The sequence below is a fragment of the Gorilla gorilla genome, chromosome X, assembly GCF_029281585.2.
Source record: "Gorilla gorilla gorilla isolate KB3781 chromosome X, NHGRI_mGorGor1-v2.1_pri, whole genome shotgun sequence".
Taxonomy (NCBI): domain Eukaryota; kingdom Metazoa; phylum Chordata; class Mammalia; order Primates; family Hominidae; genus Gorilla; species Gorilla gorilla.
The window spans coordinates 95,946,586-95,972,965 of NC_073247.2; the positions used below are offsets into that span (position 1 = coordinate 95,946,586).

General features: G+C 36.2%; 1 protein-coding gene across 4 annotated transcripts in view; it reads right to left on the reverse strand.

The window, feature by feature from the left end:
• The window catches only part of RPS6KA6 (ribosomal protein S6 kinase A6), a 126,984-nt gene extending 100,816 nt beyond the window's left edge, over window positions 1-26,168 (reverse strand). Inside the window, exons 1-3 of one of the 4 annotated variants that reach the window (XM_063703279.1) lie at window positions 24,445-25,481; window positions 23,745-23,854; window positions 2,043-2,102 (exon numbers count right to left, since the gene is read on the reverse strand). In XM_063703279.1, the coding sequence (XP_063559349.1) occupies window positions 2,043-2,102; window positions 23,745-23,825 (141 nt within the window). In that variant the 5' untranslated portion in view covers window positions 23,826-23,854; window positions 24,445-25,481. The other 3 variants (XM_019018805.4, XM_055375425.2, XM_055375424.2) reach the window with 3 other exon arrangements.
• Between the last annotated feature and the right edge of the window lie 212 nt (window positions 26,169-26,380).

The window sequence follows — 26,380 nt, forward strand, 5'->3', positions numbered from 1 at the left end:
GTTTTAAAAATAAATACCAATGGATCATAAACTACCAAATATAAGGCAGTTATGTTTATTTTGATAACAAATAAAAAGTTAACTCGTGTCAGCCAACTACTAAAGGAGACAAATCATAACAAACTTTTTCTAACCTTGACATTGTTGAAAGAAGTAGGATACTAGGTGGTGAAATGTGATATTAGATATAGTTTATCAGCAACCTGTTACCTAATACTTACCCATCACAGAGCAGTCTCTACAATCCTACACTATTTTAAAACAGTAAAAAAAAAAAAAAGCCAACCACAAAAAAACACATGGCAATCACAAAGAAAAAAATCCTAGCTGTATATTTAAAAAATTTAAGGGATAAATATATATGGTGTTTTTAATCACTCATATAGTTTTATTGACACAAATTGAGTACTTTAGCCATCACACACCCGAAGTACATGGTTTCAAGTCCAGATAACTCAGGCCACAAACTAAATCAAATCCTTGGAAGTGATTCTAGGTCCTTTACTCTCCAAAATTTCACACTGGGAGCCACTGAAGTTGATTGCATAAGGTAGATCATGTAAGTAACTAGCACTGTATATTTTTACTGCCTTTCCACTAAAAACTGAACTTCCTGACTTATCTTCTACTAAAATTATAAAGGTAAATATTTGCCAATCACCCTGTGTATGTGTCCTTGAGTTTATGCACCACACACACTGTTCCCCTGTGGTGTAAGCCATGATATCCTTGTGAATTTATTAATGCTAAAATATAATAAGCAGCCTTCTCCTTCTCCACTGCCTTTAATAGTTCCTTATACGCCTTTATCTTTTATAAACTGGCAACATTAATATTACTATGCCTATTAGTCCATATGATCTGTAGACAAATCTCTAGATAATGGTTTTGATAGTTTACATTTAATTATACTCAAAATTACAATATATTATTAATATTCAGTAAACTGCAAAAGCTACAAAGACAACATTGTATCTCTCATATTGTCAATCAAAATTAAAAGTGTTGTTACATGGTTACTAACTGCAGAAATAGTTACATAGAACATTTCAAAGGACAGTTTTGGACAAACCTAATTTAAATCCCTCTGCTGGTTTCTATCTGAGCTAATTCCAATTATGAACAAGTTTTGGTGGAGGGGTCATCAAAGTTGATTTCATCCACAACCAAATAGAAAAAGGATAATGTTCTCCTGATCTTCTACTTCTTCAGGTCTACACAATATATCTGACCTAAAAGGAAGCACACTGCCCTAAGTCTTGATTCTGCTACTAGTTACTTTTATCACCTAGTATAAATCACAGACTCTCCAAGTTTCAGTAGACTAATCCATACAATGAAGTATTACATAATATCTCTGAGGGTCTTTCCAGCTTAAAAAATCTATAACTCTATGAAAATATCTATAGAAATAACAACCATAAAATAACAACATAAATGTAGATGCTGATTTAGTCAGATTCTCCCTACAAATCTTAAGAATGCTCTCTGTAAAACTAGATCTTGTAAAATAAGACTCTAGTATCTAGGCATTACATAGAATGGTCTAATGGCTAAGCAGTCTTTAAAACTAGTTAGAAACTTCTGAAATAATTTACACATAATCCTTTCTAAAAGCCAGGAAATTGATTTTAAATGATTTCAAGTTATGCTTATACAGTTCAATATTTCCAAGTCAGATATCCTTTCTACCCTGAGGTTGAAGATAATCTTCTCAAAGGATTCTATATTTAAGTATAATAATTCAGTTACTCATACACTGGCAACTGAAAATTTTATCCATTACACTTAAAATGGGTGAATTCAATAGCATGTAAATTATGTCTCAATAAAGCTGTTTATTTTTAAAAATGCATGCATAAGTATTTCTGTCAGGAAAACCTGTCCTATATTTTAAACTGCAGTTGAGTTATTAATAATTCCATTTGCTTATTACCAACTTACCTGAATATATTTGTTTGATAGGAGCTTTTCTCCTTTCCCTGTATTCTTTTTCCTTATATGCTAAAAATGTGGCTTAATAAATTAACATAAATACTTACATGACAAGAATCTGCTTCTCCCTCTTCCATTGGCTCATCAACCATTTTAAGACCATTTACCTGAAAAACATTGTTCAAAAATTGAGGTTCAAAAGTATTAAAACAAGAGTGATAACTAAGAAAAATATAACCCTAGGCATTTCCTTCCACAATCTAACAAGATCCACACTTAGTGAAAAACAAAAGGACAAAGGACACATAGAAGTACTTAGAAAAGGAACACTATTAACATGGTTCCCAGATTATCCTTGAGAAACTTTGATTTTCAGAGCTTTATGCTTAATTTCATATTGTTTAGAGTTTTGCAACAACAGATAACTATATACTAAGTATATAACCTATGTACTTTCATTAAATTGTCCCCAACCAAGTATTTATGACAGGAAAAAAAACGCCACAGAAATCTACCATGGGGGTATATTCAAAGCAAATTATAATAAGAACAGTTTTATATAATTGCACTGTTGTGAATTCCTCTTTCCTTCAGTTAATTAAACATCATGACATACTATACAGAAGAAAAAATAAACTATAGGAGAAAGATGTAAGTAATCATGGAAACAAAACAAGTCAACATGCAGAGCTCAGTAGGTAATACTACTCATTCTTTAACAACTAATTCAAGAAACAGTAAAGTAGAAGACTTAGATCAAGGTTCTACAAACTATAACCCATGAGCTAAATCTGACCTCTTGTCCATTTCTGTAAAAATTTTACTAGAACACAGCCAGACCCATTTGTTTCCATCTTATCTATGGCTGCTTTTGCACTACAACAGCAGAGTTGACCAGTTGTGACAGAGACCCTATGCCTGCAAAGCTTAAAATATTTCCTATCTGCACCCTTACAATCTGCCAAACACTGAACTGAGATGTTTGAAAATTAGGCAACAGGAAGACGAACTAGATAAAAAGGATTTTAAGTCAACAGAAAAAAAAATTAAAAAGTAAATTAGAGTTTCTTGTGACAGTCAAAATGAAATAAGCTCATAAGCCTATCTCTCCCGATTATAAACTAAAATCCTTATGTAGAATACAAAAAGAAACTACATAAGAACTCTGAAAATGAAACAAAAACAAATTAATTAGGGAAGATCAAAATTTGAAAATTAACTCTGATGAATTCCCTAGGTTTATTTTCCACCTTTATCTCCTGAATTTGACCAGAGGAGAGAATGAGTCACAAGATTACACAGCAGACATCAACAAAAATTCCAAGAAAAATCCCATTTTCTAGACAAAGGACCAGGAAAAGACGCACTTTTGAGCCTGTAAACATAAGGAGAATCCAAGATTCCCCATGTACACACTTTCTCTTTTTTGATGCTGAGTCCAACTCCAAGGCAAGCCCTGATCAAGAGAAAATCTCTCTCTCTGGCCAGAGGAAGCAGGAAAAGAGGTCCCTATTATAAGAAAAATGTGAGGGTAATCCCTGTTATTTTTTTTGCACTCTCTTCTTTACTTCATCCAAAAGGCAGCTCCAATAGTGTAAAGTTATATTCCAGCACAAAAAGCTAAGACTCTGAGAGAAACTCATATTTGTGGCCAGCAGAACACAATAAAGGGCCCATGGGAATTGAAGAATGTGGAAGAAATCAGAGAGGATAGAATGAAGAGAGCAGATCCCCTAATTCTGTGTATGAACCAACACAAGTCCTGGTCACAACAACAAACTGCATGTGTGCAGAAAGGACTAAAGAAACATAACAAAGTCTCTGAGTACTGAACTACAATACCAATAATTGCTCGTCTCAGACTAACCACTGAATTAGCACATCCAATGAGTGGCACATGCAGAGTGCTGACCCAAACTCTCTGAAAACTGAATTAACATTGGAACCATTATCCAGAGAGGACAAGACATAACTTTGGAGTCAACCTAACTAGGTAGATTGCCTGCTGAAACAAACAAATCATCAACAAGTATCAACTCCAAGATGGCTCCAAAGTTGAACTATCTGACAAGAATCTTAAAGCAGCTACTATAACTATGCTTTTCTGGATAAAAATAAACACACCTGAATGAAATGATAAAAGGTTCTCAGCAGAGAAATAGAAACTATGAAAAAAAACAAATGTAAGTAATTCTAGAACTAAAACTCATATGAAAAATTTTAAAAATACTGGATAGGCTCAATAAAAGAATGCAGGTGGCTGAGGAAATAAACCTTAAGACAGATCAATAGATGTCATCCAATATGAAGAAAAGAGTGAAAATGATGAAAAATAAACAGAACCTCAGAGACATATGAAACACTATAAGACATTCTAAAATCCATGTCATTAACATCCCATAAAATGACAGAGTAATACTGAAAAAATCACTTAACGAAATAAAGGCAATTTCATTCATATGAAATAATGAAAACAGGGAAATGTATAGAGACAGAAAGCAGACTAATGGTTGGTTGGGGTGAGGTATGTAGAGATGGAGGTCATAACTAAAGGGTACAATGTTCCTTTTTGATGTGATGAAGAACTTTTAAAATTTACTGTTGTGATAGTTGTACATATTTGTGAATATAATAAAAAGTATTGGATTGTATATTTTAAATGGGTGAATTATATGTTATGTGAATTATATCTCACTAAAGCTGTATTTTCAAGATAAATAATGGCTGAACATTTCCCAAATTTGAAAAAAAAAAATTACAGTTTCAAGAAGTTCAGTAAATCCCAAACAGAATAAAATTAAAGAAATCCACCCCACGACACATCTTAAGTAAACTACTTTAAACCAAAGGAAAAATGGGGAAAATATTGAAAGGAGTGAGAGAAAAACCACACATTACATAAAGAGGAACATCAAACTGAATGACTGCAGATTTCTCGTAAGAAATCATGGAGACCAGAAAACAGAGAACATTAACCCGAAATCAGTGGAAACATGTTAAGACACAAATCTGTACATACATTTTTACAGCAGCTTTATTTATCATTGTCATAAATTGGAAACAATCAAGATGGTCTTCAACTGATGAGTGGATAAAAAGAATACTACTTTTTACTCATCAATAAAAAGAAGAGAACTGTTGATACTTGTAACAACATCAATGAATCTTAAAAGCATTTCTGCTAACTGAAAGAAGCCAAATCCAAAAGGCTAAATACTGTATGACTTCATGTATAAGATACTTTGAATAAAGCAAAACTGTAGGGAAAGAATAAAGATAATTGGTTCAATGGGTTGGGGGTAGAGGAAGACGAATATCACTCAGCAATAAAAAAGAATAATATATTGATACATTCAACAACATGGATGAATCCCAAACACATTGTAAATAAAAGGTGCAAGATTCAAAAGGCTACATTCTGTAGGATTCCATTTATATGTTATTCTGGAAAAGGTAAAACTAAAAGGAATGGAGAAGAAATTAGTGGTTGCAAGGAGTTAGGGATAGGGAAGAGGCTGACTACAAAGAGGCATCACATGGGAAGAGTGTGTATATGTGTGTGTGTGTGCTGGGGAGGGTGGGTCATCGAACAACTCTTTATCTGGATTGTGACGATGGTTACACAACTCTATACATTTTTTAATCTCAGAACCCTACATGAAAAAGAGTGAATTTTACTATATGAAAAATTGGAAACCAATTTATTAAAAAGTAAATTAGCATTATTTACTCAACTAGCGTCTCTATTCTAAAAAAAAAATCCCATTGAAAACTAGCAATGGTCAATAAAGTCAGTAATGATGTCTACTTTGCTAACGGATCCATCAGTCATTATCTTATTTGATCTCTCTGCAGCATGTCACAGGTGACCACTCTCCTATTTGAGTTTTTAGCTTCTGTAATACCATACGCTCCTTCTATTTTACTCCAATTTCCTTTGCTGCTTTTTTTCAATACCCTTGAAACACTGTAATTCCTCAGGAAATGGACTAGGATCACCTTCTCATCCCACTCCACATTCTTTGCCCAGGCAGCTAATTTACTAACATGATTCACGTTTACTCAGTGACTAACTCTGAGTTCCTGATCCATATATCTAACTGCATACTTGACATTTCCACATGTTTATCTCAGATGTCTCTCAAAAATAACCAATACAAAAAGGAATTCTTGACCCCTGCTTCATATCTGCTCTTTCTTCAGGGTTTCCCATTTCATTAAATGATAACACCATCTACCACCTTAGCTCAACAAAACAGACTATGTGGGATTAAAAAAAAAACTGTGACAGATTCATTGTAAGCATATAGAAAGAAGAGCATTCGGAAAACAGTCCAGAAATCAATATTAAGGCAGAATCGTGATAATTAAATTTTTGCCATAAAATGACTCTCAGAATTATCCATAGAAAAAAGGATTATGCATAGGAAGAGGATTATCCATAAAAAAAGAAAAATATTGCTTTCCTCTGTTACCTTAGTTACTGGTTACTTCCTATTCATATCATCTTATGACTAATTTATCATGAAGCTGTGGGTCTGAAGGAACTAGAAATAAAATGAATGTGAATGAGTCAAGAAGATCACTCTATCCTGGAAATTATCTCAGTCAGAAATGGCCTTTAGAAACAGAACACTCCATTGCTCCCATCTCATCTACCCTCAAGGTATCAGGTTTTCAATATAAGACTATTCATCCTACGGAGAACCACAGTGTATACTCATTGATACTTACTATAATTTAAATCACTTTCATCCACATAAAAACAAAAATAATTTCTGAATTCTCTGGGACAATAAATCTTTATTTCAAAAATAAAATTTGTAATTTGAAAAGATAAGCAGACATGCTGCTTTCCCCAATTAAGTGCCAAATGGGAGGAAAAAAATTCTACATATGATTCTGGAATGTTTATCATCAACAATAAAGGTAGTAATAATTTACTCAGATATTTCAAAATCCAAGTGAACAGACTCTAGTACCAGGGCTTAGAGAAGACTACTTTAAAAATTCTTTTCACATTTTATCAGAAAAGACTTAAAGCACTTACAAATATGCTGGACAAACAGAAATACTAAACTGAGTTGCTGTACTCATCTGATCCCAGAAAATCACATAGGTCACTTCAAATTTATCACTTTCTTACTATTACTGACCAAAGCAACTCATCAAGGAAAACTGAACCGAGAAATTAAAAAAAAAATCCCTTTCAGATCCTTGGAATTGGAGGTGGTATGGGATAGTGAACATATGAATACAAATAGTTTAGTAAAAGAGTTTACTGTTATCTATGATACATAAACCTGTTGCTTAGTGTTACACAAAAGGAGGAAGTTAACAGAGCTTATAGCTTGGTGCTGAAAGATATATTGAAACGTAGAAGTAGGTCCACATCTAACTAGAATAAAATCTACTTTTTCCTTATTTGTGTGCACCTCTGAAGAAGAAAGTAGAGAGATACACATTTCCGAAGAAGACAGTAGAGAGATACACAAATAAGAACTAGATAAAAAGTGAGAATAAATATGGGTGATGCAAATGATTAACAAAACATACACAGGACAGCAGTTTCCACAATAAATTTGACAGTATTATATATTTTCAAGTATTCTGCAGGATCCCCAAAATCAACCTAGTAAAAAAAAATATTGGCCAGGTGCTGTGGCTCATGCCTGTAATCCCAGCACTTTGGGAAACTAAGGCAGGTGCATCACCTGAGATCAGGAGCTCGAGATCAGCCTGGCCAACATGGTGAAACCCGTCTCTACTAAAAATATAAAAATTAGCTGTACGTAGTGACACACGCTTGTAATCCCAGCTACATGGGAAGCTGAGGCACAACTGCTTGAACCCAGGAGGTGGAGGTTTCAGTGAGCCGAGATTATGCCACAACACTCCAGCTTGGATGGCAGAGTAAGACTCCTTCTAAAAAAAAAAAAGAAAATATGTCTCTCAAATAAGCTTTACATTTACATATTAGTCACTGATAGCTTTTGTAAAGACTTCTTCTATTCAATTTTTTCACTTTATTTAAATAACAAAAGTAAATTAGAGCTAAAGATAAAGGTGGGTCCACATCTACCTAAAATAAAGATCTGGCCAGGCATAGTGGCTCACGTCTGTAATCCCAACACTTTGGGAGGCTGAGGCGGGTGGATCACCTGAGGTCAGGAGTTCGACACCAGCCTGGCCAACATAGTGAAACCCCATCTCTACTAAAAATACAAAAATTAGCTGGGTGTGGCAGCATGCACTTGTAATCCCAGCTACTGGGGAGGCTGAGGCAGGAGAACTGCTTGAACCCAGGAGGTGGAGGTTGCAGTGAGCCAAGATCACGCCACTGCATTCCAGCCTGGGCGACAGAGTGAGACTCTGGCTCAAAGGCAAAAAAAAAAAACCAAAAAACAAAAAACAAAAAAAAAATCTATGCCTATATATTAAGCCCAGGACAAAATAAAACAGAGAAAGAAACCTACCAATTAAGCAATGTGCTGGACACTGTAAGATAGGCCCCCATGATCCTCACCTCTTGCTGTTTATGCCCTTCTATAATCCCCATCCCCTTGAATGTGAACATGGCCTATCACTGAATTCCAACCAATAGAATATGGCAAAGGCGATGAGATTTTACATATATGATTACACTGTGTCATATAAGACTCTAGAGGCTTTCCTTGCTGACTTGATTGAAGTAATTAAGTGACCATGTTGAGAAAGTCCACATAACGAGGGACTGTGGCCATCCTCTAGGAACTACAGGCAGCCTCTAGGAGTTGAAAGCAGCCTCCACTCAACATCCAGCAAGAAGCCAGGGCCCTCAGTCCTGCAACCACAAGGAAAGGAACTCTACCAAGAATCTGAGGGAGTGTAAAAGTAGATTATTCATCCAGTCAAGCCTCTATATAACAATGCAGAACAGCTGAAACCTTGATTACATTTTTGTGGGAATTGAAGCAGAGGACCAAGCTGACCCATGTGTTGATTACAGCTTTGTAGGGCCCTAAGCAGAGGATCTAGTTGAGCCAAGCCCAGATTCCTGATCCATAGAAACTGTGAGATAATAAATGTGTCTTGGTTAAAGCTGCTAAATTTATGGTAATTTTTTGCAGCACTAGGTAATACAATCGAAAGTGTCTATGATCAAAAATTCTCCCCTGAAACAGACTTTCCAGAGACAAATTTTACAGTTTAATCATTTTAAAATAGATCTTTACTTATTAAACTCACATATTTGTTCTCATTTGGTAGAAATAAAACTGTAAACTATATACTAGTAAGTGACCCAGGACAAATGTTTAAGTGGGGCCAAATTTTTAATTTTAGTTTCAATAAACTTAAAATTGAGCAGTTCTATTTTTGTCCTTTAATCCTGCTTTCCGAAAAATCAATCACTAACTTAAGCACAGTACAGAGAACGTAATTCCTTTTTTTAAAATTTTACTTTAAGTTCTGGGATACATGTGATGAACGTGCAGGTTTGTTACACAGGTATACATGTGCCATGGTGGCTTGCTCCACCTATCAACTCGCCATCTAGGTTTTAAGCTCCACATGCATTAGGTATTTGTCCGAATACTCTCCCCGCCCTTTTCCTGCCAACCCCCGACATACCCCAGTGTGTGATATTCCCCTCCCTGTGTCCATGTGTTCTCATTGTTCAACTCCCACTTATGAGTGAGAACATGTGGTGTTCGGTTTTCTGTCCCTGTGTTAGTTTGCTAAGGATGATGGTTTCTAGTTTCATCCATGTCCCTGCAAAGGACATGAACTCATTCTTTTTATGGCTGCACAGTATTCCATGATGTGTATATGCCACATTTTCTTTATCCAGTCTATCACTGATGGGCATTTGGGTTAGTTCCAAGTGTTTGCTGCAATAAATAGTAGTGCAATAAACATGCGTGTTTATATATAGTGTTTATATATAGTGCTGCAATAAATAGTGCTGCAATAAACATACGTGTGCATGTGTCTTTATATTAGAATGATTTATAATCCTTTGGGTATATACCCATTAATGGGATTGCTAGATCAAATGGTATTTCTGGTCCTAGATCCTTGACGAATCACCACAAGAACATAATTTCATATTCCTTTAACAATCAGGGATATCTCAGTATCTTAAGAACTAACCCTCTCAACATGAATTATCAACAGCATGGCTTTGTTGAAATGGAAAGTAAATCCAGAATATATCTTGGAATTTACTTTTTCAAAATAATTCCACCATACATAAGGATGTGGAGAAATTGGAACCTCTGTGCACTGTTGGTGACAACGTAAAATGGTATAGCTGCTATGAAAAGCAGTATAGCAATTCCTTAAAAATTTAAAATAGAATTACCATATGATCTAGCAATCCCACTTCTGGGTATAGAACCAAAAAAATCGAAAGCAGGGTCTCAAAAAGATATTTGTACACCTATGTTCATAGCAGCATTATTTACAAATAGCCAAAAGGTAGAAGCAACCCAAGTATTTATCGACAGATGGTAAGTTAAACAAAATGTGGTATATACATACAATGGAATATCATTCGACCTTAAAAAGAAAGGAAATTCTGACACACGCTACAACATGAACCATGATGATATTATATGAATTGAAATAAGCCAGTCATAAAATGACAAATACTATATGGTTCCATTTATATAAGGTATCTAGAATAGTCAAATTCATAGAGATGGAAAGTAGAAAGGTGGTTGCTGGGGCTGGCAAAAAGGGGAGAATGGAAAGCTTTTGGGTAACGTGTAAGGAGTTCTAGTTTTGCAAGGTAAAAACAGTCCTGTAGATTGGCTGCACAATAATGTGAATGTACTCAACACTTTTGAACTATATTCTTTAAAATGGTTAAGATGGCAAATTTTATGTTTCACATATATATTTATAAGACAATTTAAAATTTTAATGCTAAAAATAAGATTAGTAATACATCACATCAGGTAAATTTCTTGTCATGTGCATCTAGACTTAAAGCTCCTTGAGGAATGATGCTGTGTTTCATTCATTAGGCAGGTATAGTATGTCATGAAAACAGCAACTCTTCAGTGTCAAGCAGACCAAGATTCAAACTCTAAAGCTCCACTTTTACTGCCTTTGAAAAGTTTATTAAGCTTTCTTAGTTGCAATTTCTTCATCTGTAAAATGAGCAACCTAGGATTGTCAGGATTCATACAATGTTCCTAAAGCAGCTGGCACAGTGTCTGACATGTGCTCAACAAATGCATGATGTGTGAAGGTTTTTCTGATAAAAACAATACAGAAAAAAATAAAAACATTTTAGCTAATAATTCATCAGAGGTGAATAATGCTGCCTGTATAGAGAATAAAAAATCTGTGAATCAAAACTTACTGCCATATCACTATCATCATAGTATTGACTCAATAGTCTTAATTTAGTTTTTTTGTTTCATTTATTTATTTTTTGAGATAGGATCTCGCTGTGTCGCCCCAGGCTGCAGTGCAGTGGCAGTGCGATCACAGCTCATTGTAACCTCAAACTCCTAGGCTCAAATAATCCTCCTGCCCCAGCTTCCCAAAGCACAGGGATTACAGTCATGAGCCACAGTGCCCAGCCCTAGTGTAGTTTTGATATGTCATACTGTTGTGGAAAGATCACTTTTAAAATTATGATAGAATCACTTTTGGTCAACGTGAAATGAATCTCCCAAACCAACCCATAAAGGTATATACATACTCATGAACATACTCTTTGCTTTAAGAAACACAAATTGGAGAGAAATAAAAAAGTATCTTTGTATATTTTTACTATAACACACTTTATCAATTTATCTAACAGTCTTTTAAGCAAGACATCTCCAAAAATAAGATTTAGTTGGTTTGTTTTTTTGGATTCACCATGCAAGTTTTAATTTGTACTGTGTCTTTTATACTACCAAATATTTTCAAAGGTTTATTAATATCTATGGTCATTTCCCCAAAACACTTTAATCTTTTTGAACTTTTAGATTAAATTATATAGTTAACATACTGCTTATGAGAAATCTGATAACAACTACAATACTCGTTTTAAATGATTTACTTTGATCCTTTCTGGCTTTCTAATTATACAATATTCCTGTAGTTTGTACCTCAAGAGGTTTGAAATATACCCACCTAATTATTGTCACTGCTTCAGGAAGGACTTAAGAAAGGGCAATTATGTTTCAAATCAATTTAAAAGAGATGTCTTTTTTTTAAAAGAGTCTCAGAATGGGACAAGAGTATACAGCCTCCAAGCGATTACTTTAGTCAGGTATTTAAATGCAATCATGAGGCTCTGTTGTAAAAGTAGTTAGCTGGTAAAACATATCCATGTTCAAATTAAGGCATAAAACCAAGTCCAAAGTTAAATATGAATGATCTTTGGAGTATTTGCCATTTTGAATTACCTGTGCTTTTGAATGTCAACTCATCTTTATCAAGACTCAACGTTACACTTTCCCTTTTTCCTTCCACCTTACCCTATGCAGACTTCTATCAGTAAACACTGTGTTACTTGTTAAGTGTCTCTTCCATCTCTCTATCATACTGTAATCTCCTGGAGGAAAGTGATCTCATCATATTACTCTTGGTTACCCCAGTACCTAGCATAATATCTGGAACATAATAGACACTGGAAAAATATTTACAAAATGGAATGACTAAAATCTGGGATCTAAATGAATAAAATTTATAAAATAACTTCAATAATAAGCAATGGCCATTATTTTTCCTTTGATTTTTATTAGTTTTCTTACTAAAAATGTTTAAAACCAACTTTCAAACATAATTTCATGACGAAGTTACAGTAAGTCATTTTACTTCCCATTTCTGACTCTTAAATGCTAACAGCAAAGAGGAATTCAGCTTTTTCAAAATCACATTAAAAATATATTATTTGGGTTAGTCATAAAATTGTTTTCAAGAAAAAAATGTTAGAAATTCTTTGTATTTCATATCTTGCATGGAAATCACATTATGAACCTCAGTATCCATGGGAGATTGGTTCCAGGACCTCTCGTGGATGCCAAAATCCACAGATGCTCAAGTTTTGTATATAAAATGATGTGGCATTTGCATATAACTATGCACATCCTCCTCTATAAATTATCTCTATTATTTATCTGTTAAATCTTTTCCTCTATATTTTAAATTATCTCCACTAACAGCTATTTACATGGCATTTATACTGCTAGGTATTACATAGCAATAATGTTATCTCTATTAACAGCTATTTACATAGCATTTATATGCTAGGTATTACATAGCCAAGAGTAAGGGGAGCTATGCAAAGCAAGAATACGGCACAAACTGAACTGCCATACATACCGAGGCTCTACTTTCTTGATGGCTTATTTGAGTAGGAGGAAATCAGGTATTAATATATTAGACAAGCAAAAGGGTGGGAAAGATCTATTAGTGAACCTGTGAATAATGCCACAGGAGTATGGAATCAAAACATTAACAACCAAAATATTTTTTAAAATCTTTCTATAAAGCTAAATTTGTTGGAATTTGTGACATAATATGTTGTCCTTCAGTTCAGACATTTCTTTGTACATTATGGAAAAATGCGTAAATACACAGTTAATTAGTTTTCAGTTATCAAGACAGAAATTGAGAGCAATAACCAAACGAACCCTATCTAGTAACACAACACTATACATATTTAATCATAATTTGGTGAGTGCATGCAAAATAATATTTAGAACCAATTAAAAAAATCCAATTATCATCATGCTTTTAAAAAGGACTAGTAGTTGTACTACCACTATTACTACTGAGTTACTACTGAGTCACTGAGTAACTACTGTTACTACTGAGTTAAACTAAGTACATCAATATTACATAAACATTAGAAGGTATTTCCAGAACATTTGAGTTTTTACAACCTTGTTTCAATGACAGAAATGCAGCTTCCTGGTTTCTATTCAGGCAGGAATTTGTTTACTCTGCTTAGCCGAAATCAGAGCTAATGACTTTATTGGTTTTGAATAGCTCCAAAGTGTTCCCAATGCAAAGGCACTAGCTGTCTGGCCAGTCTCATATGGGCTACAACACATGCATTTGGGAAGTTTACTTTCCAAAAATATAAGTATTCATGTGGTAAAAATGAAGTCATGTACATATACAACCTGAATACACACATGACATTCTGAGGTAGTAATTCTCACTGTTGTAACCTCTTCAAGATATGAAGTCTATATAATCACATTAAAATACTACCTTTGGGGTATGAATTAAGTTTAAATTGTGCACGGAGTTATATATCAGGGTTAAAGAAGTACTTTGTCTAGAACACCTAAATCTTTAGTCATTTTTTGAAAGGAAAAAGAACTTTATTATTCTTGACAAACATTATATACAAAGTACAATTGTGTTACTTCTCAAAATAATCATAAACATGTTAATTCCCATTTTATATGTGAAGAAACTGATTAATTAAATAACATATACCTAAAAACACACAGCAAGCTAGTGACAGGATAAAGCAACTTTATCCCAGTGAGTCACAGTTCCTAAATGTCCTACACCATATTACTCTATTCTTTCATCACTTCATAAACAATGGAGAATAAAGGAAAAATTTTAAACACTAAAATGGGTTTATATGTGGAAAAAAGTCAAAAATAGCTATTACACAACCTTAGCTTGAGGTCAAATTCTACCTGATATGTGTGGGTTTTTTTCCATTAATAAATGTTTGCTGTCAAAAAACTACTCAGAGAAAATCACAAATCAATAGACTACAGAAAACAGAAGCTCAGTGAATAAAGAAAATATAAGTTCAGTAAAAGCAGTACCATCCTCTTGAGAAATGAATACGAAAAAAAGACAGCCTTACTACAGCTAATCAAGGAAGAATAAAATGTTTCAAAATTCAAGCCACATGTAGAAGCAGATGGTCAAAAAGGAGAAATGTGTATTTGTATATAAATACCTTTAAAGAAGAAATACTAATAACTGCATAATTATATATGATACTTAAATATCATTATACAATAGTTGATTTTTTTAACTTGCAAGCCTGTTAATCTTCAATAACTCAGATTGCAGATGTGATATATTTAAAAATAACATTTACTGAGTGCTTACAATGGAAAAGACACTCTTCTAAGTGCTTTACATATATTATATGCTACTGTTATCCCCATTTTACAGATAAAGCGACCAAGTAAACTACAGAGAAGTAACTTGTCCAAGGTCACACAGTAAATAAATAAAGAGCCAGAATTTAAACTCGGGCATTCTAGCTCTAGGGAACCAACTATTATCCTCTATGGTATTCTGAATTTGTAAAGAATCTGAGATGGCTAACCCAACTGTTTATATTTCCTTAAGTTTAAAATCAACTTAATTAGCACAATATTCTCAATACAAACCCAACCTACATTATTCTCATATTTCCTCTTTCACATAGAAGGCATGAGGCACTTAGTATCATTAACCAAGGTTAAAGAAGGTAGTTTTAAAATGTTTCTCAAAGAACGAATATCATTCTCTTCTTAAAACCAAAAGGAATATACAACAATTATTCGTCAATTTTAAAAACTAAAATATATATTTTTTGAGACAAGGTCTCGCTCTGTCACCCAGGCTGGAGTGCAGTGGAACAATCATGGCTCACAGCAGCCTTGACTTCCCAGGCTCAAGTGATCCTCCCACCTCAGCTCCACAAGTAGCTGGGACCACAGGCATGCACCACCACACTCAGCTAATTTTTTATTCTTTTTAGAGACAGGGTCTCACTATGTTGCCCAGGCTGGTCTCAAACTCCTCGGCTCAAGTATTCCTCGCACGCTGCCTCCCAAAGTGCTGGGATTACAGGCATAAGCCACCGTGCCAAGCCAAAATAATTTTATTTAAAAAGAGCAAAATTAAATCTATGTTAATGATGGTTAACAAAGCTCCAACAATCCAGGCTCCCATTTTCTTGGCAAAGAGATAGTTTCTAGAATATGAACTGAAGCTTATTCAGTCTTGTAGCTTTCATGTCTAATACTAAGCAACTAACAGGTCACAAACTGCTATATAAAAAATGTTAGGGGTAATGTACAAATATGGGGGAGGAGATAAGCAGAGAAGTATCACTGCAGAATGAGAAAGTTCACATAAAACTTCTAGCACCATTATGTTTCCTCATCTATAAAAGGGTCTAAGAACAGTCACTTAATGTTTTGAAAATTAATGACTGCAAAGAAAATATATCACAGAAATTTTGTTTTTTAATAAAGAATATTTCACTAAACCCAATACAGAAACAACCTCAAGAATTTTATTAATTGTATTAATTAATTAATTTTATTAACACCATATATCTATGCTCAGTAAGTGCAATTCTGAAGTTCCACAGGACTAATTCATTAAAATTATTATGAAAACTACACATATGTGACAAAATGATTTTTGATATAGTACAAAGGCAATTCAATAGAGAACAGGTAGTCTTTTCAACAAATGGTGGCAGAACAACTGGACATACCTGTGTAAAAAAGTAGACTTCTATCACACTACCCACCATATTCAAAAATTAACTAGAAATGGATCAAAGACCTAAATTAAGAAATATAACTAAAAAACTTCTAGAAGAAAACTTAAGGGAAAAATTCTGTAACTTTGGATTAGGCTAGGATTTCTTAGATACAACACCAAAAACACAATTCATAAAAGAAAAAAAACTGATAAACTGGACTTCGCTAAGATGAAAAACCTCGACTCTTTATTAAGAGAATGAAAAGACAGACCACGTGGGAAAAATATTTGGAAATCGGTATCTAATAAAGGACTTGCATTTGGAATATAAAGAATTCTCAAAATTCAATAATAAGAAAACAACCCAACTTGAACAATTTCAAAAAATTTGAAAAGACAACTCATCAGAGAATATATACGGATGGCAAATAAGCATATGAAAATATGCTTAGCAACATGTGTCATTAGGGAAATGCAAGTTAAAATCACAATTAGATACCTCTACACTCCAATTAGAATAGCTAATTTTTTTCACTTAATCTGACAAGACTAAGTGCTGACAAGTACTCAGAGCAGCTGGAATTCTCACGCAGCAACCTCACTCCTAAGTGTTTACCCAATATAAGTGAAAAGTTATGTCCAAACCGAAATTTTCATACAAATGTGTATAATGGCTTTATTCATAATCACCAAACACTGGTAACAACCCAAATCCAAATGTCCTTCAACTTATTAATGAACAAATCAACTGTGGTACATTCATATAACAGAGTAGTGCACAGCAATAAAAAAGAAAGAACTACTGATACACATAATATCATGAATAAAGACCAAATAAAATCAAATTAATATTGTTCATAGACATGAAGTTGCTGAATGACCATGTCTTTTTTGAAAATCCGTATTGACTGACCTCCCTTAAGAGATTCTATAAGTGTTCACTTATTCCAATGTAATTGCTCTACAAATGATAAACACAATAAATGTTTTATGATTGTGCCAGAAGGTCTAGAGTTACTCTTCTCCATCTGTAAAATAAAGTACAAAATCATACACAAATTATCTGATATATGTTCTATCATTCTTGTATATGTCTCTATAATCAACATATGGTTTTCTGCATATGCCCATTAAGTTTGAAATGTAATTGTTTCCAACAGCATTCATCCATCACTGCATCTACTCCAGGTGAACAATCATGAATGCAAAATATTTTTATCAAATCAGACCTAATGGCTTATCTATTTCCCTTAATTTTGAATTTTGACTATTCTCAATTAGTACAATTTCTTTAACACATACACCAAACCTCTCTCATTTTAAGAAAAACTAAAAGTTATTTGAAACCTGACATTCAGTCCACATTTCCCCTCATATGACGTTTTTCTCCTTTGTTTTCTGAAGTTCTGTCCACTCTGATCCTTTAAGTAGAGTAATAAATCCCTATACCTCAACTCTTATCAAGCTTATGATTTTTAGGATAATTCATGTTCCATTTTCACTTATGTCTTAATGACTAATTTCAACTGTAGTAACTGAAAATAGCAAAAATGTTTTATGTAATAATTTCCCCAGAATCTTCAGAAAGAAAGTGCAAATTTCAAGTTCTGCTTTTTTGAAAAAGGTAGCAACTTTCCCCCTAAAATTTCCTCAGATTTTAAAAGCTGACCTTGATCTTTATTTTTTTATTTTTTTGCATTTTTTCTCAAAATTCAGTTGAGTGTATTTGTGTGGCTCTATTTCTGTGTACTCTATTCTGGTCTACTGATCTACGTGTCTATTCTTCCACCAATACCACATTGTCTTTATTATAGTTACATAGTAAAACGTAATATCCAATAGAGTAATTCCTTATTTTATTTTTCTTTTTCAAAATTGTTTTAGAGCTTCTAGGTCTTGTACTTTTACATATACATTTTAGAACATGCTTGTCTGTTTACAAAACAAAACAAAACAAAAAAACAGACTTGCTGGGATTTTGTTGACATTTATTTAACTTAAATAGACAGGCATGGCTACTGAATCAGCACATCTGACTGCTGATCTAATATGGTTGCTAACAATGTATCTATATTCTCTCCTTATTTTCAATATTGTCCTTAGGGGGGGAGATAGCAATGTATAGAGGAAAAAGCATGAATTTAAAATAATCTAGGTTCAAATTCCAGACGTACTTCCCACTAACTTGCATGTATCTTTCTATTCTGTTAAAAAGACACAACTGTCTTACCAAGATGTTTTGAAGAATGAATAAAACTGAGATAATCTATGATGCATCTAGTACTAGCTGGTACATAGTTCATGCTCAATAAACGCTATTATCTCTTTCTCCCTTAAGATTCGATACCTTTAAATGGAATGGATTCCAACGTTTTTTCAGGTTAAAAAATTTGTATTGGGTGTTTAAATTGCTATATTTCCTCTTAAAGTTTGTCTTCAATCACTTTACAGGAGAGGCAGGGGGATTTCATAGTAATAATTACCCATGGGTTTTGAAATTTTTTGTTAGAGATGTAATGGGATATTTGTCATTCAAAACAGAGTCACTATCTCCTTACTCAGCTAGTAAAATGGGTGAACAAGTTATTTAACCTCTTAGTTATATGGCTGAACTATATCAAAACTAGCTACGGTACTAAATTTTGTTTTTAATGCTACTGGAAAAGCAAATTCCTCAAAACTAAAGAGCAAGAACATACAGGACAGTTCAAACAACCCCATTTGGCTCCAGTCATATCTTAAAACAACAACAAAATAAAACACACAGAAAAATATCACAATTCACAGATAATTTACTGCAGAGCTAATTGCTAGCTTAAAAATTAACATTCTTTTTTTCCTATTGAATAATGTCAACTACGTGACTATTTCTTATTTTACTTTGGCCTAGAGCTGTGGTTTTTAACCCTGGCTGTGCATCATAAGCGTCTGGGGAATAGATGCCCAGGCCCCCTCTAGATTAGTTAAATGTGAATCTCTGAGTGGAACACTGGCATGGATAATTTTTTTACACTCCCAGGTAAATATAACACACCGCCAGAGTTGAGAAAAACCAGCTAAGAAAACTCAAGGCCAAATTTATAATTCAACTATATTTTAAACATGTCATAGACCCTTACAGCCTGCTTATTTGTGCTCTATTTTACCCTTCATCCCCCACCCTCCACCCTTTTCATATATCTCCTACTTTGTTTTCCCTTATCCTCAATATCAAAATAGTTATCAGATTACATTTCCCATATACCATCTCAAATGCTTGGTAAAATGAAGCAAATCACAAGTAACACACATGCACTCTACTCCACCCTCCCTCTTTCTCTGTCTCTGTCTCTCTCTCTCTCTCTCACACACACACACACACACACACACACACACGTGCACACAAAACTACAGCAGGACCTGTTTCTAATGTAGAGATACAGATTAAAATCTAGCAGTGAAATCAGTTACAGAATGTCTCCAGGGCAATTTAGAAAACGTCTCTTATCTGCAAAAGCCAGATTTAGCTCAGCTCTCTAAATCTCTCTCCCATCTAACTCCTTTCCTACCTAAAAACAAACAAAAATAAAGAAAATACACAACAAAAAAAATTATTGGCAGCAACAGTAAATAATCCTTGGAAATAACATAAATGAATAAACATTACATAGCAAATTCTGACAAAGTACTGAAAGGCTTATACCTCAAGATTCCAAGTGCTTATCAAATCTTAAGAACCGCTGCTACATACAATGATGGCACCAAGAAAGAAATTACAGGAAGGGAAAAAAATCTTGCATTTCCTCATCAAAATTCTAGATGAGAGAGACTATGAGAGGGTAGGTACTAAAACAATATGGCCCAGAAAAGCAACTACACTATCAGTAGGCCTTATTATGGAACACAGAGGTAATGATTAGCTCTCTTGATGAACTAAATCAAGGTAGGGAAATATAGAGGACCTGCCCTGAAGGAACTGACCTGAATATTTCCAGATCAGACTGGTTTAAAGAAAGATTGACTTGGAGGAACTGAGAAGGCACCTGTGGCAGGGAGGGGCCACTGCCCTCTGACATCTCCCCGCTTGTCTATTCCAAATAAACCTGGTGAAAGCATAGAAAAAATACAGATGTCCCTGCTCTCTTTCCACATTCCAGAAATAAGTACTGGTCATTATTTTCAGAATAGGACTCTGTACTCACGGCTGCTGACTACTGAAGATGAACATTGGTGAAACAAGAATTACAGGCCTAAGGCCCATTTAAAAAGAATAAAAAATGTTTTAGCTAGTAATAAGTGTATTCACCTTTGGTAGTAAAGAATTTAAGCATTCTAAGCACGAGCAGAAACCTTCAGAGTGGAATGCTATTATTCAATACAATATTAGAAAGGGGAGATTTCATTTTAGCTTTCTATCTCCCTATACTGCAAAGATCTATTTATTTTTATATTAGTCTAGCGGCTAATACAGAGACTTATATTGGCAGGCATGCATTAAATACCTGTTACATTGAATTAATTCCTACCAGGACACTTCTAATCTCAGTTGTTTGTTATTTCTTTTTACTCTCCAACATCTAATCAGTTACCAAATTGTAACTATTCTACCTCTGCCAGGTCTCTCCCATCAGTCATCTCTTTTCTACCCCTTCTGTACGAGTTCAAAAATCTCACTACTACTTCCACTAACACAGTAGCCTCCTAGCTGGAATTCCCCACCTTCCATATCTCCCCCATTCCTCACTACCGTCAATTATTTTTCAAAGCACAAATCTAATAATGTCACTCATGTCCTCAAAAACCTTCAGTGGCTCCTATTTATGAGATAAAATTGAACCCTTAAACTGGCTTAAAAAGTCCCATTCAACCTGGGCCTAGCTTACCTTTAATACATTCCTTATCTCTCACTATACCCCTCTCCCACATCACAGACTTACAACAGTATCAGATTCTTCCTTCTTTCAGAACATTTCCATGCCTTTTCTTATATTGTCCCCATCCACGTGAAATATGCTCCTTTCATCTGTCTGTGAAAAATTACCACTTTCTAATGCCCTGCTCAAATTCCACCTCCTTCACAAAGCCTTACCAGATCCATTCCTAAACCACCACCACCACCACCACCACCCACCACCACCACCACCACCCCATTGTTGATAATCTTGTGCCTTTTACAATAACAATTTCCATACATGCCTGTCTTACTACCTGAATGTAAACCTGTGGGGGTAGGGTGGGACTCTGTGGTATATTTTTAGGCATTTCACATTACAGCACTATGTACAGCACTGCCTTGTACTCAATAAATGCTTCATGAATTGAACCAATTCCTACCATGACAAGAGTTCAGAATTTTTAAAAAAAATTAAAAATTTCAATGAAACACCTCATCAGCCAGATATAATAAATGAAATTATCTGTCTCTTCTTATCCTTCCACTGTTTCTAAATATAACTTCGTATTTTATCTCTGGATCACCCTATCTGTGATTACAAACATTCACAGTGAGAGCACCACTATACTTAGATGAAATGATCAAATTTAGGAAGCGGTCTTAAGAAAAACTGCTTACGAAATGGAAGGCTGGGGCTAAGGCCATGGTTATCTGAATCCCAGGATTTTAACATAGATGACAATAGTTCTGACTTTAGGGGCATGGGAAGAGGCATGATGACTGTGGGAAAAGAGAAGGAACTATTGTGTACTAGAGACTAAGTGCAAAACATCTTGCTAAGTTTATTAAACCCAGCACTGAATTTTCTTTACATAACAACTCTTGAAGATGGTTTTTCTCCAACTTATAGACAAAGAAAGTGAGGTTCAGAGAGGTTAGGTAACGTGGATTGTGTCACATCATGAGTATGGCATGGAGCTCGGATAAGAACCCAGATTTACCTGCCTTCAAAGCTGTTCTTTCCTCTATTACTATAGGGTCTCATGAAAATTAATTAAAACTAGAAGTTTTTCCCAAATTGGTTTTATCAGTAAACTACATACTCTCAAAACTAATTTGTTTAGACAGGCATGGTTGTGAGCACCTGTAGCCCCAGCTACTCAGGAACCTGAGGCATGAGGATTGTTTGAGTCCAGGAGTTCGAGGCCAGCCTGGACAATGTACAATGACATAGAAAGACCCTGACTCAAAAAAAAAAAAAAAACAAAAAAAAAACTAACTTGCTTAAACAAAAACAGCATTGCTAAAGAAATAATATAAAAGTACTACACGTTTACTATGATATGAAATGTGAAAATTACATAATCAACTTGATAAAGAAGCACTTGGTTCCTCACCAAAAAACAAACAACTAAGCGAACAAACTGTAACATGCATGGCATTAAATCATGAAAAGTTCACATTAGTCAAACAGGTTGTTCTTTATGATCCTTGCCCAGGAATGACCAATACCCATCCCATCTCAAGTAAAACCTCTTTCTTGATCCTGACAGAATCCAGTCAAAAGCTTAAATTGTGACTGCGTGAGGGGTGATGCCCTTTGAAGTTCCTATTCCCAGTAGACCTCATTGAGACAGTCCCTGCAAGAGCTCTCACAATCAGTTTCTTGCTTACCCTATTTCCCCTCTTCTAAGAACTCTCTTCCCAGAAACCAAAAGATCCCAGGTTTCCCCTTTTCAGGCCCATTCTCTACCTCTCACTGGAACCAAGCTAGTTATTGGTTGAAACCTGACACATTTCACCACAGAACAATTTTACAAACAGTGGTTAGGCTCGGCATCATTATACCTCGCTATTATGTACTGATCTAAAAATGTAAGTACCCTTAATAAGTTTTTCCTGTGGGAAAACATGTTAAGAGTCTCAAACAACCAATTTACACACTTCTGAATGATAATTCAAAGGTTAACAACTGTCCATGCAAGCAAGACAGGTAAAAGATACAAAAAGACTCCAAAATATATGGTAGTGTCTATAATCTTTAATCTTACCAGATTCAACACACACAGAAATGGACGGAAATTATTTCTTTTGACATTAAAGTTAACAGATTCTTACCTACATTTTCTTTAAGGATTCTAGCACATTTTAAAAATATATATTCTACAACAAAAACACTCTTAGTCCTAAAATTATCACAATTGAGGGTTGTAGAGCTTGTACTCAAAATTAGCATTTTTAAAGCCAACATCAACAAATTTGTAATTAAAATATAAATTATCAAAAGTAAACTTGTTTACTTCTTATCAAAAGAATATAATTAAAAACAAACAAACTCTTCTAAGTACTAAGTGGGTCTGTTCAAATGTAGCATTTAGTTTTCACCTATAATATTTTTTATTAAGTAACTTGCAGGGTTAAATCTAACCAATCATAACTGTTTTAGAGAAAGAAGGCAGAAATACTATCTTCACCACATTACCTTCACCTTTCGTTTTACTTCATAGGGATTAACAATTTCCACTCGAGTATTTTTCCAAATTGCTGAGGTAGAGAGACCCATTGTTAAATCTCTACAATACCTAAAACATACTGCAAACAATAAAAAAACCATATGTGGTAATTACAATTTAAAACATACTACATTCAAAGTTAACAGAAATAATAAAATAGTAGGCATGCAAAAGGATTCCCACCTCCCATCCCATCCTTATATCAAAGCATTTAACTGTTTTTATAAACTAAATGCCTATAAGTTCAGTAAGTTACATACATGAATATAACAAAGTTCCTCTCCCCTTCAATAGACTTGCTAGACAATTGTGCAAACAGTTAGCATTCCCACATTTCAACAAGAAAGGAACGCCTATTCATTTATCTTGTTCTTACGAGGTGTAAAATATTAAAACGTATATTGGAATGGCTTGGTTTACTAGTAAAATATTTCCTGTAAGTATAGAGGGTTCAGATTTAGGGTACTTCTGAATTTATTTCCACTACATTCCTTACCACATGTTATTCTAGCATGTAATCTTAACCCCAGTTTAGTTGATAAATAACAAAAAAATTTAAAGAAAAAAAACAAGGTAATCATACAACAGCCAAATGTGTATTTTTTTAAATGGAGCAAGTACTTGAAGACAAAGTTGCACCCTTTAGATGTCGAGGATTGAGAGTCTTACCTCAAAATATCCTACTGTGAATCAATTTCACCAACTATTTTTAGGAGGTGTATGGTGGCCTCTACTGGAGTAGTACGCAGTCGATTAAGTTATCAGAAAAGGATCCAACTTTCTATCACAAAAGACACGTTTTTGTGTTTAAATGCTGCCCGCTTTTATAACAACAATAAAAACAAAGCACCTGTGTACATCTAAGTTCTCACTGCACAGCTGACCAAAGCCCAACCAGAACAGTTTCAGAGTAAGAAGAGTGGGAAGAGAGGTGAACCAAAGTATTTTGGTTGAACCTCGCTAAGTCTTACCAAAGATTCGACTTATTTATAAGGGCTGGGGTTTACTTTGCATCTTCTTTTACAGACCAACGGGGCAGGGACAGCGGTTGTGGAAAGGAGAAGGGGTGGAGCAAGAGTGCAGTAGAATCAAGGGGACCTGAGAGGAAGCAGTAGAACATCACCTGAAACCTGGCGACTGGAGATAGGTCGCCAGTGTACCTCGACATGGGTCATTACAAGGAACCATAACAAGCCACAGAGAAACGAGAAAGCTGTTACCAGGGAACACTCGTGCCTATGTGCAAATGTCCCCAGAGTTACTTAGTCACCTTGGTGTGTTTGTTGCACTGGGTTCGTAAAGCGCCCGGGGTTCAACAGCGAGCTGGAGTCCGCAGCTGTCCCCCAAAATGTTCCCAGCCAGCAAACTAGGCGCGGCGGAGAAAAAGGGACGCGCGGAGTCAGGCACAGCACCCCGTCAGTCCCCCAGTTCCCCTTCGGGTCGGAAAGTGAAGAAACTTAGTCACAACAACTCTGGCGTGGCCCGCCAGGCAGGCGCTCCGCCCAAGGCCGAGCCCGGGCCCAGGCTGCACTCACTCCGCAAGCCCGAGCCCGCCGTCTCATCCCCGCCCGCTCCCCAGCGAAAGGGCAGTGGAGGCAGCATCAAGGGGTCTTGCCCGGGAGCCCGCTTCCCGGCCCCACGCCTCTCCTCTCTCCGTCCCCAGCCAAGGTCTTGAGGGGAAGGAGGCGGGAGTTGGCTCCAGCCCGTCTTGGCCACCACACTAACCTCGCCGCTGCTCGCGCCGCCGCCGCTGAACACTTCCATTTCTGGGTCCCAGGGCTCGTCCTGAGGAGCGAATGGTAGCATCTCCCCTTCAGGAGCACTCAAACAGGAGCTGCCGCCTACCGCTGGCGCGGCCGCGCATCCTGTCTATTGAACTGGCCCGCCGCCGCCGCCGCCGCCGCCGCCACCGCCGCCGCCGCCGCGACCCCCAGCCCCGCCTTCAGCGAGCGCTGCCCTCGCCGCCGGGTCTCTCAGAGGCTGGGAGCTGGGGGTCGCCGCCGCCGCCGCCCGGTGATTCCCATAGAGAAGACAACTCTGTGCTGCCTCTCCAAGAGCTGCCGCTCGGCTCGCGCTCACCACTGCCACCACAACGACGGCCGCTCGGTGGTGACTCCCCCAACACCCCACTTCCTCGGGTCCCCTCCCCGCTCCCTGCTCTGTCAATATGGCGGCAGCGGCGGCGTTACCTGTGCGGCGCCTGGACCCCCCCACGGCGGCGGCACAGCGGCGTCACCCAAACGTCAATGGAGATTCCCCAGCCTGGGGTGAAGGGGGCGGGATAGAGGGGCGGGGTGGATGCGGGGGACCGCGTGGTGGGTGGTGGGATAGAGGGGAGGGGGCGTGCTGGGCTGGGGAGGCGACTGAAGAGTAGTAAAAGCCCCTGCTAGCGCCTCGGTAAACCTGCCCACTCCACGGAGCATGCGCAGCGCTCTTCACACATGCTCAGCAGGCCCTCTCAAGTCCACGGAGCAGCATTGCTGGCGGGCGGCAGGATTCTCAAAAAGGATGCTGGAACTGGGGGACCCTCCCGAGCACTTGAGGAATCAGGGTAAGGGTAGGACTCCAAGAGTATCTCTTTGCAGGGCTCACGAAAAGCAGGTGT